The 17,698-nt window shown below is 36.8% G+C and overlaps 1 protein-coding gene across 1 annotated transcript in view; it reads right to left on the bottom strand.

Moving 5' to 3' along the window:
* RUNX1T1 (RUNX1 partner transcriptional co-repressor 1) overlaps nucleotides 1–17,698 on the bottom strand; it is a 150,201-nt gene that overhangs the window by 10,531 nt on the left and 121,972 nt on the right. Inside the window, 2 exon segments of the mRNA XM_052651782.1 lie at nucleotides 3,890–4,080; nucleotides 9,280–9,348. Of these exon segments, the coding sequence (XP_052507742.1) occupies nucleotides 3,890–4,080; nucleotides 9,280–9,348 (260 nt within the window).

Genomic DNA, 17,698 nt, shown 5'->3' with positions numbered 1-17,698 from the left:
TTCTTTACAGTCCAACTCTTATATCCATACATGAACACTGAAAAAACCATAGCCTTGACTAGACAGACCTTTGTTGGCAAAGTAATGCCAAACTTGCCTATTATTAAGGCTACCTCTCGACTTCTGACTTTTGCATTTCAATCCCCTATGACAAAAAGGACATCATTTTTTGCTGTGTTGTAGGTCTTCACAGAAATCAGTCAACTTTAGTTTCTCTGGCATCAGTGGTTGGGGTACAGACTTGGATTACTGTGATGTTGAATGGTTTGCCTTGGAAAGTAACCGAGATCATTTTGTCCTTTTAGAGACTGTGCCCAAGTATTGCATTTTGGACTCTTTCATTGACCTTGAAGGCTACTCCATTTCTTTTCAGGGGTTCTTGCTCACAGTAGTAGATATAACGGTCATCAGAATTAAATTTGCTCATTTTAGTTCATCTACTCCTAAGATTTGAGGTTCTGTCTTGCCATCTTCTGCTTAGCCACATCCAATTTACCTTGACTCATGGACAAAACATTCCAGATTCCTATGCAAAATTGTTTTTTACAGCATCAGACTTTATTTTCCCCACCCGACACATCCACAGCTGAGGGTCATTTCCACCCTGGCCCAGCTGCGTCACTCTTACTGGAGCTATTAGTAATTGCTCTCTGCTCTTCCCCAGTAGCAGATTGGACACCTTATGACCTGGAGGGCTCATCTTCCAGTACTATATCTTTCTGCCTTTTCATATACTCCATGGTGTTTTCTAGGCAAGAATACTGGACTGGGTTGCTGTTTCTTTCTCCAGTGGACCATGTCAGAACTCTTCACTAGGACCCGTCCATCTTGGGAGGCCCTTCACAGCATAGCTCTTAGCTTCACTGAGTGACACAAGCCCTTTTGCCATGTCAAGGCTCTGATCCATGAAGGGGATGTGGATCTTATTTGAGGTCAAATGGCTAAAACTCAAGAAATCTCTCTGAATATAAAAATATAGGTAAGAATTCTGAGTAGCATCTACACTGCTTTCTCTGCAGATCAGCTGGGCCATGACGTCCTAACCTAACAGAGTCCCCTATCCTGGGGCCAACCATGGTAAGGTTGGAGTAGGAAAGGGAACTCTATTCAAGCCCAAGGAAACCAGAGCTGTTCTGGCTCTGTTCCGAAAGGGCCTACGATTTTCTAGACTTGAAGTGACTTCTAAGCATCACTGCTGGGGTGACTTTTATCAGGTCATTTCTTCTAAAAGGTGTACATTCTTTAATGTGAGGAAAGAATAGGGTGCAGGAAAATAATTGCTGGATTCCAAATTGTGTACTCAATCTTAAATGAAAAGTAAACTGTTCCTGAGAGGGAAGAAAAGTATTTACTTACAAATTCAAGCTAAGATTGAGCAAATGATACAACTTAGATTGTTCTCAGACACCATTATTCCTCAGGGGAATTAGCAGCATTAATTTATGACTAATAGATTAACCTCCCCCCCCTCCCCGTTTTTTTTGTCAAGTCCTTGGTTAAACACTTTGTGTGTATATTTGGGGTGTGTGTGTGTATGTGTGCAAGTCTGAAGGAGTCTGGGCTTCATTCAAATGAAATCTCTCTTCCATCTTAGGAAACGTCTATATTACTTTTGCTGAGAAGAGGCTTGATGCCTCAAGAGGTCAACCCCCCACAAGTCTTGAAAGTGGTCTTGTGGTTTAAGAATAACAGTAGTAAATCTGATTAAAATTGCCTTTCTTTATCTGTATCCCAAATATACCTTCACAATCCTTATTTCATTGTTCTGAAACAAAGTAAGGAGGGTGGTATGCTGAGAGCCCCAGTGAGGATCCTGCCAACTAGCCAAGTGAGCCTCTTCACCTGCAATGTGATTAAAAATGATTGTCTCACAGTTGTAGCCACCACATGAGATGACAAATCCAAAGCTTTTAGAGGTTTAGTGTTTTTTTTTTTTTTTTCAAAATAACAGAATTATGGAGCCAGAAATTAAATGTGGCCCTCTGACTTCCAAGCCTTTTCTACTAGCATAGAAGTGAAGTGAAGTGAAGTTGCTCAGTCGTGTCCAACTCTTTGCGACCCCGTGGACTGCAGTCTACCAGGCTCCTTCCTCCGTGGGATTCTCCAGGCAAGAGTACTGGAGTGGGTTGCCATTTCTTTCTCCAGGGGATCTTCCCAACCCAGGGATCAAACCCAGGTCTCCCGCATTCCAGGCAGACACTTTAACCTCTGACCCACCAGGGAAGTCTACTAGCATAGTCTACTTTAAAATCCTTGAGAAATGTCACTGAAGACTAGGGTAGTACTATATTAAAAATCAGTTTCTCAAGACATCCAAAAAGAAAGAAAAGTTACTTTAGAAGATCACTCATATCTAGGTTATTTCATCCTATCTACTATCTATAGCTACTGCTTGATATACCTGATTTTTATAATGCTAAATACCGGTGTCAAGTTCATATATTCTTCTGGATATTAGATATAAAGGTACAAAGATTATAGATACTAAAGAGATAGCACTGTTAGCCAAATATAAAGACTTAATTTTCAATTTCTCTAAGATATTTATCTTCAGAATTTAGTGACCTATAAAATATTCTTATAATGCATAACAGCCCTAAAATGTTTATATGAAAGTGATAATGTTTTAATGATGGTAACAACTGTGCCTCACAGTATCACTAACTTGAATAGGGCAGGACAAATTCTGTCCAAAAGATGGTAATAAAATGTTCTTTTAAAAAAACACAAAACAAAGTCCTTAAATGTCTTAGCCACAAGATGCCAATAAAATTGAATTCATATCTAGTTTAATTAAACAATGGAAGTTAGGAGGTAAAGGGTAGAAAACTTCCCTTTGTCCCTCTTTTCCTGAGAAACTTTCAAAGGTTGAAAATCAATTCCTTTTGTCCCCTTGTTATTCATCTGCTACACATTAAATAGAAACTCTGGGTATCCAGTAATTCCCATAGGGTCTTTCATCTACAGAGAAGCCTGGTACAAATTAAATTCTTACTCTCCTTCATGAATTATAGATATGTGTTGTAGTGGACCGTTGATTTATCAGCATATGCTTTTGCTAGTTCAGCGTGGTGTGACAAGCCAACGGCAGTCCTTCTCTAGGGTTACTTTGGGTTGGGGATTGGGGTGCTGTATTAATTAATATAAAGCATTATCATGTTGCTCTGACATTACAGTCTCTGTTTAAAAGGCATCCTGTTAGACACTGTTTTAGTTACCTCCGTGATCCTTCAGCCATTTACGTTAGCTGTGTATGTGTGTTCTAATACACTGTAATAACACTAAAACGTGTAACACCGCATCTGCCAGTGATGTGATGCTTATGAAATGACCATCTTAATGGTTATTACAAATAACGTGCAAGAACAGACCGTGCAGAAGATCTCTTAGGAATTCTTAATTGATGCAAAAGTTGGTTTAGTATTGGACTTCAGAACCAATAGTTAAGGAAAAACTTTGATCCCTGCCTGCAATATATCTTCAGGCGACACAGCTTAGACAGGGTCTCTGTCCTAAATCCGGTTTCCTTCCTTTCGGAAACCACAGATATATACTAACCCACACACCCACACACATACACACCCAGAGCAGAGTTCTCAATCTCTAGTGCTAGGAAGTTGGAAGATTTTCACTTGAATTTGTTCCCCACCAAATATGCTAAAAAACCTTTTTGCGGCAGGTTTTCTTTTAGGTCTTTAACAAACACAATCGTTGGTCGGCTCTCGGTCGATTTCTCAAGCGCCAGGCCTCCCCGAACCACTCCAGTCTCCCCCTCCGACACAAGTCAGTCTCTGGCCCAACATGCACCTCGGCTCGTCCCCTCCCGCTATCGCGAGACCCACCCGCGCAGCGGGAAGCCTCTCCAGGAGCCGCCCCCAGCGGGCCTCACCTCGCTGGAGTCCTCCTGCTGGTTGATGACGGCGAGTGCGTCCTCCGCCGCCTGCCGCTTGGCCTCGGCCACCGTGCGCTCCATCTTGGCGCGCTCTGACGTGATCATGTCGTGCGCCTTACGCTCGGCCTCGGACACGGCCTTCTGCAGCTCGGTCATGGCCTGCCGCTTCACCTCGTTGACCGCCTCCTCTGCGGGCCGGGCAGGGGGGACCGGACAAGAGAACAAGCTCTGTTAGCGTGCGGCCCGGGCTCCGGACCCGTCACCACAGAACGCTAGACGACACGCGTGACTCCCGGCCCCGGACTGGGCGGGTCTTCCAGATGTCTACAGACTCACGTTCTGGAAATTTAGGAAAGGCAAAGGGTGAAGCCTTGTTCCTTTAATTTACGCTCCTGGGAATACCGTTTACATTTCTGTAGCCTCACGATAACTTGACTACCAAACTAGTGCTCCATACAGGATCCTGAGATCAGACTTTAGTCAGAAGACAGAAATCACCACAAGAAATCCGTCTACATAAACTGAGACCCACGAAGAAGAAGCGGTTTTGCCACAATGGAATATGAACACAGGGAGTCCATGGGTAATGCTTTCAGGAAAAGAGAAGGGAATAGATTTTACAGACACACATATATATGCAAACACTTGTTTTGCTGGTAAAAGATACAGTAATGAAAAGGTGTGTCATAACAATGCAGACCTTTGAAAGAAAATCCAAGATGAAACATACGGAAGATCCAGCTTTTCTTTTTCCTGTCATTTCCTGAGTGATGTGGATATATAGGGATTAAAAAAAAATCATTTTCTCATTTCCAAATTTTTCAGTTGTAGTCCATCTACTGAATCAAATATAAGCAGTTTTGCATAACCAATTGTTGCATTAGACAAATATAACTGAATCATACTGCAGGCCAAAACAATCAGGCCCGACTACAAACCTGCAAGGTGTCAAATTAGCTCTTTATTTCTGGCTGTGGAAAGGGTGCAAAGATTTTACTAATGTACAACATAAGATTGACAACTAAAACAAGTAATTTCCATTTAAAAAAATTAACTGTTCTAATTAACGGGGAAAATATCCTCCCCCTGAATTAATTTATCTAATTTTCATCTTTATTCAAAGCAAAATGACAATGATTAATTGAAAATTTAATAAGCAGTAATTATTAACTTGGCAAATCTCGTACCAATTAACACTCTATTAAAACTAATTATGACATGTTTCATTCAAGTGTTTGCACTTAATTGTTTCACTCAAAAAGCACCTTAATTAAATGTTCTGTTTAATTAAAAACAGATTCCTAATAAAAATGTTATATTGCAGATTAAAAATGTTGAGATACAAATACTCCTATAGTTCTTAAAATTTCTATGTTTTATTTCACACCTCCATAGTTCATGACTTGAGGATCAGGAGAAGCCCTCCACTATTAGTTAGTACTCATGACTTTCATAGCCTCCACCATTTTTTATAGGATTATTTCTGAAGCTCACTCATTTGTAATTACTGTTGGCTAGATTTTTTAAACTAAATTAAAAGGGAAAGATCCAGACAGGAAATAGTAACTGAAATATGTTCAGCGTTTTTTGGTTGCTTTAAGATATGCATTTAAAATCTGGATGGAAGCAGAGCACTGCACAGAGCTGGCAGCACCTTCTTCACCAGGAGGTGAAATGATACCTTTATTATCCTATCATAAAGACTTGGGGCACTAGGGAAGCACTGCCCTTCTAACTGTATAGTCAGGGTCTAATTTGGTTTGAATATTCAAGGTGAATTCAAATTCTATCTAAGTGGTAATACAGGACAATAATTTTTGCTTACGATCAAAGCTGTAGCTTGACTAATTGTATATGCAAATCAGGCAATTTATATTTAAATTATGCATTCCTATTCTAATCCCACAGGCATATACAGATCAGCAAAGAGAATTGGTAGGACATTTACAAGGTGCTTGAATATTTATTACCAACAGCAAACACTCATTGATTGTTTGAAAAATATACTGAAGAAAACAGTTGTAATTTAAAAACTATATTTATGGTAGCCTTTCTCCAAGTTTATAAAGACCTTTTAAACTTCAGAGTGTATTTTACTACCTTTGCTATTGCTTTTAAAAATACTACTTTTAGGGGAAAAGTGATATGGCCTTCAATTATTTGTTAGGATTCCAAATATTTAATATGTATCTTGTTATTAATTGTATTATTAGGGTCACATGCAAACTTTGAATAGGGTCTATAGGTTAAATAATTATATTGTTTTAATGTTAATATCCTGATTGTGGTAACCATACTGTGGTTATATAAGAGAATGTCCTTGTTCTTATTAGGAAATACACACTAAAACGTTTAGGGTAAGAAGATATCACGTCTGCAACTTACTCTGAAGTTGCTGGGAAAAATATATATAATGCATAAACAGAAAAAGAGCGAAGGAAAGATGGAAACAGAAAGAGAAGACATCAAAGCAAACATGGTGAAATAGGGAAGACTGGGAGAAAGGTATATGAGATTGTTTATACTATTTTCTGCAACTTTTTCTGCAAGTTTGAAGTCATTTAAAAATAAAATGGTACAAATTATTACATGGTATACTTTCAAGACAGGATATAATTTTGAAATTATAATTTTCTCAGAAAGACACCTGGGTTACAGTCCATTGAATTTTAGATGTTTGATATTAGCATTTGATATTGTTCAAATGCTTTAAACTTAATTTTACTTACCTATAATTGTCACAAACATAATGTATAATAGTTTCATTGAAAAGACATACTTTTGTCAAAAAAAAAAAAGAATCTTGGGGAAAAAACTTTCAAATTTTAACAGGCTGAATGTAGATAGCTGTCACATTCTGCCTTTGGTGTTTTGCTCATATTGGATGCCTTGATATTTTGAACACTAGAAATGCTTTTTAAGAAGCCTATAAAGATAAATATGATAAGCACTTATTTGAGACTTCCAAATGAAACTGTCATCTGTTGTTCAAAGATTCAATATACTACTCCTTAAAATTTAGCAGCTATCCATAGAAAACTGTTCCCAAACTGTTTTTATGCAGCAGATTAGGGATATCACTGTGATAAAAGTACAAATTTAATGAACATTACTTCCAGGTCAGGTTTTAGACTGAAGACCTAATATAGATGGATAGGCACATTTTATAAATATTCCAAACATTGGTTTGATAAGAGTTAACCCTTCTTAGAAAATGCATGGACATTACATAAACAAGTATTGCTCTTTCTCTCTTTTCAGAGTACCCAAAATGCAACGTATACCTAGAACTGGTTTCAGAAATCCACGAAACAGACAGTGAAGAAAAATTAATAGTGGACTCAATAGATTACAATATGTCAAGTTAAAAAAATAACTGATTAAGCACAAAGTACATAGTGCTGTTTTGAATCTGCTTCCAATTGCTTACCACTTATGGTAGGATTTCCTTTTTGCATAGCTATTCAAGTTGACTTTCCAACAAAGGTAGTATATTCAGAAAAATCTGCTCTCACTTAATAGCAGTCAAACAAAGACTTGAGCAGATAATAGCACAGAAGGAATTTGGATTACACAAGACTTCACTGTCAATTTTTCTTTATGAACTATCAAGATTTAACTCAAATACACATAAATAAGGGAAATACAGAGACTCCCTCAACACAAAAATTCATATTTCTGCCATCCAAAATGGCAATTCTTTGTACCTCTTATTGGAATAAGTTGCACTGACAGCTCAAAATTGGAGAAGAAAAATGGTCAGAAGGAAGACATAGCAATTCTTTCTCCAGATTATGTGGCACTCACCACATTTTAGCAGCCTAGGAGTATTCCATAACTGTTATCCTGGTAGGAAATCTTCTTAGAGGCGATGTGGTAAAACTGGTAAGACTATACGGACTGGCTATAGATACACACACACACACACACACACACACACACACACAACACAACACAACACAAATAAACCTAAACCTTTAGGCTGAATTGCTCTATCTGATTTGTATACTAGACATGTAAGAGATCGTTCTCTCTGGTTCTGAATCTAAAGCTGCTAAGCCTAGAATACTATCAGATTTTGAAACATCTTATCACTTGTACAAAAGAGTTACTAGAAAATTAAAAAAAAAAAAAAAAAAACACAAAAAAACACAAAACTCAAATAAGATTCAAGGGACCAGAGTCACCAAAGTTGCACAGAACTACAGACATAGCTGGGTCAAATCAAAACCCAAACTGAAATCTTCTGTAGGAAAAAAACCCTTTTCCCCTTGATTGGGGGTTCACTGCCCCACACCTGTCTGATGGTTTGTAGAAACAGCATTTTCCAGTTTTTCAGCTCAGACAAACCATTTTAACAGTTGGAGTTGTTTTATCACTAAGTCATGTTCAACTGCTTTGCAACCCAGGGACTATAGCCCGCCAGGTTCCTCTGTCCATGGGATTTCCCAGGCAAGAATACTAGAGTCAGTTGCCATTTCATGTTCCAGGACATCTTCCCAAACCACAGATTGAACCCGCGTCTCCTGTATTAGCAGGTGGATTCTTGACCACTGAGCCATCAGGGAAACACTAACAGTTGGAGTTATAGAAACTCAAAGCCACCTTATGTGTTTCCAATGTCATTTTAAAGTCATGAAATAGGTTTATAATTTATCTTAGTTTTTTTTTTTTTTAAATAAGGTTTTGGCTCAACTTACTGGTATTCCACCAAGATTCTGCCAAATTTGATTTCTTTAAGCCCAGTAAGTCAATGAGTCATCAGAAACTTAAAGCTACTTTAAAATGTTATCTCTTAATGAAAATTAGATAGTATACATGGAAAGGAAAACAGAAATTTAGCAACTCTGTCATTTATTTTAGCTTTAGTCATTGAATATTAGCACAAATGATCAATTTTAAAAAATGTTGGTAACCATAAAATTTCTGAGTGCCTCAACCAGTTGCTGTGATATTTTTTAAAAGAATTTAAAAGGCAGATGTCAATTATAGCTAGCTCAATTTAAAAAAAAATTAGAAGATAAGGCTAAAGTAAAATACCAGACTTTATTTTCAGGAAGGAAAAAGTGCATGCAAGCTGAAACCTCAGCCTTCCAGCCTGAAATCATTACAGCCCCTGAAAAATAGGGTTTAAAACAGAGGTATCACCAGACCCTCATTACAGTAGCACTAGCAGATGCTATATAATAGAAACTATTCTGTGCTCTAATCAGGCCTGGTTTAAGAATATTCATCAGGGTTTTTAAATTTCGTGTGTGGGGGGGTTTATTTTGTTGTTGCTGTTCTTGTTAGCGGTAAAGTCCTTTCTTGTCATTCTTCACATCACTGCATTAACAACTGCACACAGCTGCCAGAACACTGAACTCATGTTTTTAAACAATTCTTACCAGCTTTCTTCCAGATCTCCTCTGGCACATATCCAGAAGCAGGCCTGTGAAGGAACTCCCGATGTGCATCTACGAGGAGGATAGAAACCGGTGGAGAGGGGAGGAGAGCACCGTAAGCACCGTTATGTCATCACACAGGAAGAGCAAGCAACGCCCACTATCTTGGCTTCTCTACAGAAACACAGTTTTTTAAACACTTTCACTCCAAAACGTAAAAATAGGAAAACCAGCCATCAGAGCTCAAGGAAAATACGTCACTGGTGTAAATGCTTATATGCTCAAAACCAAAACAACTCTAAACATTTCATTATGTGTGTTAGTCTCTCAGACTCTTTGCGACCCCATGGACTCTAGCCCACTAGGCTCTTCTGTCCATGGAATTCTCCAGGCAAGAATACTGGTAACATTATTCCAGGGTTGCCATTCCCTTTTCCAGGGAATCTTCCTGAACCAGGGATCAAACCCAGGTCTTCTGCATTGCAGGCAGATTCTTTACCATCTGAGCCCCCAGGGAAGCCCAAATTTTTCATTATACAATATGTTATACAACACTGTTCCCAGCACTCCCTAAGTATGGGAATTTCTATGAACATATTTTATTAAAGAAAGCAAATTATATTTGGCAATTTTCTTTTTTTATGTCAAATTGAGAGTAGAAAGTCAAATTATATTGGAGTAACATAATTTCCACACAGCTATGATTCTACCACCTTTCAATACATAGTGAGCCTGACTCCATGGCTAACCAGTTCTCACACATAATTACTTTAAAAAATCTTGCTGAGCATTAAAAATTCTCACAACAATTGGATTATATGGATTTGACATGGATGGGAGCAAGAAAGAATCATTAGAATGGATTCACAGAGAGCCAGTTGACCAACTGTAACTAGTGCAGGACATGCTTCCAGGGGGGGAGGTGGGTGAGGGGCGGATATGAAATTCCACTGTAAGTGAAATGTGCTTTTGCGCTGCACAAATTTTAAAAGTTTGAGAAAACAGATCATAATAAAGTTGATATAGGAATGCTAACCTCCAAATAACATGTTCATGAAAATGACATGATACTTATTTTCATGTTTTTATACATGCTTAAAAATAAAGTGTATACAGTCTTCCGTAGCTAAAATATGCTCTAAACCTCTTCCATACTGGATTTTTCAAACAAAATTCTATATATTTAGAAGTTTGGAGGAAGAAAAAATATCATTTTAACTTTTATAAATTGAACAATCTTTCAACTCATGATAAATTTCAAATAACTGAAGTTTTCTTTACATGTATAAGGAATGTTAAGTAGCAGACTTTTTAAAGAATACTTTATCTAATGTATGTTGATGGTCAAAAGAAATTCAGCCCACTCTTCTATATTTTGCAGAGCTACAGAGTAAGAAAACACAATCAAATTAGCTAAGTATATATCATTTTATATTTGAATGCCTTAGACACATTTGAATATTTTGAATCACTTGAGGGTACATAGATTATCAGTTGCCCAGAACATAAAATTTCCAGAACTATTCTGAATTATCAAAATGTTATAGTTTACTGAAGGACATATGGAAACTCCCTGTACTATCTTTGCAATATTCTCAGAAGTCTAAAATTATTCCAAATATAAACAATTTTTGAAAGTTTACATTATAATTAAATGACTACTTGATAATTGAATGGACTAGAAATACCCACACATTCTCATGTGCACATTCACTTCTATACAGTAAATGATGAAAACTCAAATGTTTTTATTTAAGGAATTTTCATTTGTTAAAGACCTTGATAAATCTGTCTGATGCATATACAACTCCAAAGAAATGAGACATGGGTAATTAGCTCTGTCAAGATTATCTTCCACACTATTTTAAAGAAAGTGAAGTCAAGTTCACACTTAGTCACATGACGCAGTGAAACAGAGATTTACTTAGACATTTATTTTCAGGAGAAATAAACCTTGGCTTAAGAATACTTTATTGGATACGAATAGATTTGTAAAGTCTGAAGACAGAGGGGAAAAAATGCCTTTTCCACAGTAGCAAAAAAATGGGGGGGGGTGTATTTTTTTCATTATTGGGGTTAAGGGAAGAGTAATAACTTTATAAAAATTATTTTTCTAAATGGCCAGTTTTTATTATAGGCAACAAGATGATGCTAAGTGATCCAAATACTAATTACCAGCACTAGGCAGCACAGGAGAAGAGCCAGGTCTAAAGACCAGAGATGAGGGACCTTGGCTTTGCCCCACGACACCGTGACACTGGGCAGGTTAGCTTCTCCATGTCTCAGTCGCCACAGCTGTAAAGTGCCAGCGATGCTGCCACATTTGAGACCGCCGCTGTGAGGACGCAAGGAGGTACTCCCTACTGCGCATTTGCCACGGCACATCCTAAACTCTGATTAGACGTTAGTTGGGACTCTCTTCATTCTCATTATGTAGCAGGACGCCCAGTGAGAATGGGTATACAGTCATCCTTCGGTATCCGAAGGGGGACCAAAAGCTGAGGATGTTCAGTCCCTTATACTGAATGGTATGGTGAACAGCAACACAGAGGTGCATATATCTTTTTGAATTGCAGTTTTATCTGGATATATGCCCAAGACTGAAACAGAAACAGACTCACAGACATAGACAACAGACTCGAGGGTGCCAAGGGGGAGGGTTGGTGGAGGAGGGGTGGACTGGGAGCTTGGGGCTAGCAGAGGCAAACAGAATGGAGAAACAGTAAGGTCTTACTTACAGCACAGGGAACTACGTTCAGTCATCTGTGCTAAAGCACAAGGGAAAGAATTTTAAAAAGAGTGTGTGTGTGTGTGTGTGTATCACTCTGACATACTACAGAAATTAATACAACCTGTAAATCAACTATATTTAGATAAAAAAATGGTATTTGCATATAACCTATATACATCCTTTTCTATACTTTAAATCATTTCTAGATTACTTATAATTCATAATGCAATACAATGTAAATGTTTTGTTAAAAGTTGCCAGCACATGGCAAATTCAAGTTTTGCCTTTGGGAACTTTCTGAGATTTTTTTTTTCCTCTGAAAATTTTTGATGAGTGGCTGGCTGAATCCATGGGTATGGAACCTGTGTATATGGAGGGCTGACTGTATATTTATTTCCTTATAAAAAAATTAAGGTGAAAAGAGCACCTTAAAGTTTATTGTTGTTGCTGTTTTTTCCCTCCAAGCACTTAAACAAAAGGGCACAAAACTTTAGATAAAACAGAAACACTGAAGAGGCCTGGATTAAGTAATGTACACCAGTAAATTTTTACTCCCTCAGTACATATCACCTAGGGACAGAAGTTATTTCTGTTGCTAGCAATTTACTGTCTGAACCCTGATGGGAAGTCTTCAAACTTCTTAGATGATACTTTTATGAATTTTATTTAAACCTCACAAATAGCCCCCAGGTTTTTTCAAAGATAGTTATTGTACTGGAGTCAACTGTGTACCCACCTTTCTGTGTGCTATACAGCTGGTATAGATCGTGAGGATCCATTTACCACATCAGAAATTTGTGCTATATTTCACCTTCTTGGCTTCATCTCCCTATAATTCTCAGTGACACATGTCATATCCACATAGAGTCAAACTCCACCTGACCTAGAATCCTGATAGAAATATCAACTCCAATCAAGCAAAAGTTTTCTTAATCCTATCCTATTTTCCAAAAGAAAGTTTTTTTTTTCAAAATAGCTGCAGAATATAAAGACAAATAATTTACATAATACACAACTATTTACATATGTATACATATTTTACAACATCCCCTCCGATTCTAAGCTGCTGTGTCCAAGCTAAGCACCAGGTGTACTGACAAGAAGAATGAAGTGATGTCAGTAGAGGTATTCCTCAGAATCTCTTTTAACATACTGATAAATACTACTGTAGTAGCTACAGAAACCAAATGAGTAATACATTTAGTATTTTCTCTTCTGATTAAGTAGCAGCAAGAAGAGAACACATATGCAAAGTTAAATTTGAAAAAACAAAACAAATCCTGATGTTGATCAGTATTACAAGAGACAACTTCTCTCCCAAGACTTTCCTTAGATTTTTGGCGAATCTAGACAAACTTGTACAAGACACTCTAAGGTTCAGATTGTAAAGACGTTAATTTTTAACCACCAAATATTGACCACCTATAAAACATCAGTTGCTAAGAAACGGATGGTTGTTCTAAAATATAGCAGTGAAAACAGAAGAGTCTGTACAGGATGATTTAAAATGTGAAATGTATACATGTGTAACTATTGAAAGATGGAAAAATCATAGAAAAGTCCTTCTAAATTAAGTTTGGCTTGCTTTGGGATGCAAATTGCTTGGGGATGAAAGAAGAGGAAGAGGGGAGCCTCCGGAAGATACATCTATGAAATGAGGAAACAAAGTTGAAGTGGAGGTAAGGTGAAAAGACAGAAAAAGCAATCTAGGATGTATGCAAGAGATGGAAGATGCACTACACTTAGGACAGATGGATACTAGAGAAAGCGAGGGCCGCCATCAATATACATGGAGGGATGAGTTGACAGCCTTTGGAGAATCAGTGTGACCTCCTATGACCCAGGACAGCAATGCTCAAAGCTTGGCAGCATCTATGTTATGGCCATCATCCTGTGGTGGGCAGAATGAAGCAATGATCATGAAAATATCTATTACAAAAACCATCAAAAGAAAGGAAGGTTTAAATGAGTTCATCTTTAGAAATGCTACTTATTTTTTGTTTTAAAGGATAATAAATTCAGAAATCTCAGTGTATGTTCAAAACCCCAACCCAACCTAGAAGCCAAGAACTACATTATGATGTTCATCTTTAACAATAAAAACATGCAATGCCATAGGAGGCAATCATCTTTTCTCCCCAAAGATGGATATATTTAACTAGTAGTCGCATATTTTTTAGCCCAATATACTAAATACAGTAGACTTTATGCACTTCACGTTATAAATGCAGACGCACTGCTTTGAAATGAATTTCATGATGTAATTTAAAAGGAATCAATACAAGTACATAAAATCTAAACTTTTATATGCAGATATATTGTGAATAACTTGTGACTTTTATAATCTGACAGTTCAGAAGTTGAAAAATATATACCTTTGGATGTGAGCAAGCTATTTTTCTACAGTTATGAATTAGGGTCCTAAAGGTACAATAGATTTACTATATTTAAGACAGAATTACTGCTTGGAAATACTTTCAAAATGAAAAAAATACCTAAGAATGTACTAAAACTTCAGAAACTTGGATGCCAAGCGAAAACACTAAATTTATGTGCTTCTCGCTTCTCTCTAAACTAAGGTTGCATGACAGAAATTATTTAGGTCACGTCTACTATATGTCAGGCACTATCCCATGTTTTATAATTGTTAACTACTTCAATACAGAAACACCTATGAAATATGTATTGTTACCATCTCCATCAGATGAAGAAATTGAGGCACACAGTTACTTGCCAGAGGTCAACAAAACTAGTGAGAAGAACCAGGGATTCAGATGCAGACATCTGCTCAGACGCTGTGCCTTTAACTTTAATGCGAAATTCGTGAGCCTTTAGACAGTAATGAGAAACTCTACAATTCTGTGATAAAACTTGTCAGCCAAAGAAATTTTAATTTCTCTTCCAATCTGCTTTAGGCAGGAGATAGTATTAATTCAACAAACGTCTGAATTTCTAAACTTTCTGTGAACAATCAAGTTGATTAATCGTTTCCTTTAAAACAAAAATCTTTCTGGCATGTATCTTCATGGCTAGAGATAAACCTTTAACAACATGTAACGATGGTGTTTTCTCCACTTCATATCCTCTCTTCACAATATTCAAACATTCAAAAAAACACAGGAAAATGCATTCATACTTCAGAGTTTTCAGCTTCAGTCTCCAATACTGGTCTTAAATCCATTATTGGATAATTCTTTTAACTTTCTCTAATGATACAGAAGACTTTCGAACCACAGAAAGAGGGCAGACAAATAAAGGATAAGCTGTGGAGAGATTCTAGAATAGTCCAAAGGCAGTAAAAAGAAAGCAATTTAAAGGAAATCAAATGTCAGGAGTGAACAGCATACTGCAAGAAAAAGGAAATGAGGGCAAAGAAGAGCAGAACCACAGTGGCCTTGACAAGCCCTTGGAGAGCACAGGAATCACCACGCAGCAGCTACCCACCCATCTCTACGTAGAAAAGCAATTCTACTTCAGTGATGAAATCATCCATTCTGATTGCCTTAACTTGCTCTTTGTGAAAAATGTATGCAGAACAAATCATACTTTGAAAATAGAGACAACTGCTTAAAAAAATAGTCTTCTAATTTTCTTAAGACTTGGATATTTGGAATTCTCCCTGGACATCAAGTGAGTTATAATAATGTAAATAATGAAAATCCATTATTTCAAGAAAAAGTATATTATTTCAAGGCAAAGTACATTATTTCAAAAGTTCTTCAGGGTAATTACCTATTTTTTTCCTTAAAGAGTACAGATAATATTGTGGACTTAGTGTGTTCTGTTATAAAACTGTTCAAGAGGCTACTCATTTAAAATAGTCTTTACTTAATATCTGGGGGAAACTCCCCAAATTCAATTAATAATAGATTAATCATATTGTCTTACTAATCTCTCACACTGACTTAATACTATAGATATATTTCAAAAGTGAGAATCAGAATGAATTTAACAAACACAAGTCATAGAAGTTACATTCTTCTCTGTACAATCACCAAATACAATTAAAATGCTACAAATGAATGTATGAATAATGGTGCCATTATTTCCAAGACAGGGATAGGACTATGGCAATATTTTGAACTAAAGATATCTTCTATAACATTATTCTGAAGGTCTCATTTGAAATCAGACAACAACTTTAGGATTGAGAGAATCAGGATAAAAGAAACACATACAAAATTAACATAGGATATGGAGCTCTTCATGTACGTAACGATATAAGCACATCCGTATCTCGATTTGTACACACACACACCCTGCCACACACTTTTCAGAGGCATGAAATAAATTTATCAGCTAATATCTCCAATCCTTTAATTACACACACTAATACATTTGACTCCAAAGCCTAAGAGAAAACCTCAGAAAGCACTTAATGTAAAGGACCGTGTTCCATGATTACAAACTACCTGCCTTATTTATAGCCACAGCCCAGCACACAAGATAGATGGGACTTAAAGACTTCGGGAATCTATTAGCAAAAGACACCAGTGAAATAACTGCTGGATGCTAAAACTTGCATGTTGTATGACGCTTGACGGGTTCTCTCTGACGCTGTGATAGGTTTCTTTGAAAGGCAATCTAGGGTTCAGTGTCCCTAAAGAACAGGACTGTTTATTTAACAGAGTCTCCACAAAGAAATGAACTACTTGTAGTCTTTTGAAAAATACAACCTATAAAAGCTTAAAACCAAAGCAATCTCTTTTACCAAAACTAGGAATTCATTAAGCATCATTAAAAGTAATGTGATTTGTGTATGCTTAAGAAGAAATTTTTAAAACCAAGTTTATTCTTTTGATTATGTAAACCTGCCTTCTCAAGAATGATGTATGCCTGCATCACTAGAAGGCTTGACTATATGTGACTATATGGTAATGGTCCTATGTGCAGTGTGCTGAATAAATAACTCACATAGGTCTGAAACATTATCCATTTCTGAAATTTCTCTTTTACAATGGACAGCAGATAATAATCTTGTCACTGCAGGGGACTGAATTGAGTGGCCTGCTGGTACGACCACTAGCTGTCTCCTTGCCTATCTCTTCCACTAGCTCAAAAATTCCTCAAAGGATGGAATTAAGAAACTTTTTCCTTTACTGCAGTACCTAGCAGTACTGTGTACCATGCCTGGTACACAGTAAGCCAGGCACAAAAAATAAGCACTGACTTGATGAATTTCTTCAACAGAGCCAGGTAAAATGGATATTTTAAAGTTTTGTTTAAGGCTCTCAATTTTTGTCTAGATTGAATGATTATAAATATCCTCTTTATATTACTAATTTTGGTTCACAATACAGAAGTAAAAAATAAGATGCTTATTCTAGTTTTATTTGGACCAATGTTGATTCAAATTAAACTTAAACCTATTTTCATTGCTTGCCTTAACATAACCTAAGAAATAACACTTTTATTTTTAAACTATACTGCAGAATGTTTGTTCGGTTAATTAAATGACTTGGAATCCTCCTGTATTTAATACTTATGGCAATAGACATTCATCGTTCAGGGATTAGCAAGAATCCACAAACCTAAATGCAAAGGAAATTTTATTGATTAAAAATCATTTGAATAAAAAAAAAAGATAATGTGATCAACAGTCAGATAATATATTTCAAATTTTAAATTTTTGATAATCAGCCACAGTTGATAATGAGGCCAAAGTCATGAGCTTAATCTGCACATATGTAA

Source organism: Budorcas taxicolor, chromosome 14 (genome assembly GCF_023091745.1).
Source record: "Budorcas taxicolor isolate Tak-1 chromosome 14, Takin1.1, whole genome shotgun sequence".
In the NCBI taxonomy this organism is placed as follows: Eukaryota; Metazoa; Chordata; class Mammalia; order Artiodactyla; family Bovidae; genus Budorcas; species Budorcas taxicolor.
Note: the sequence above shows the minus strand (reverse complement) of the source record. Positions and strands in the feature narration are given on the sequence as shown.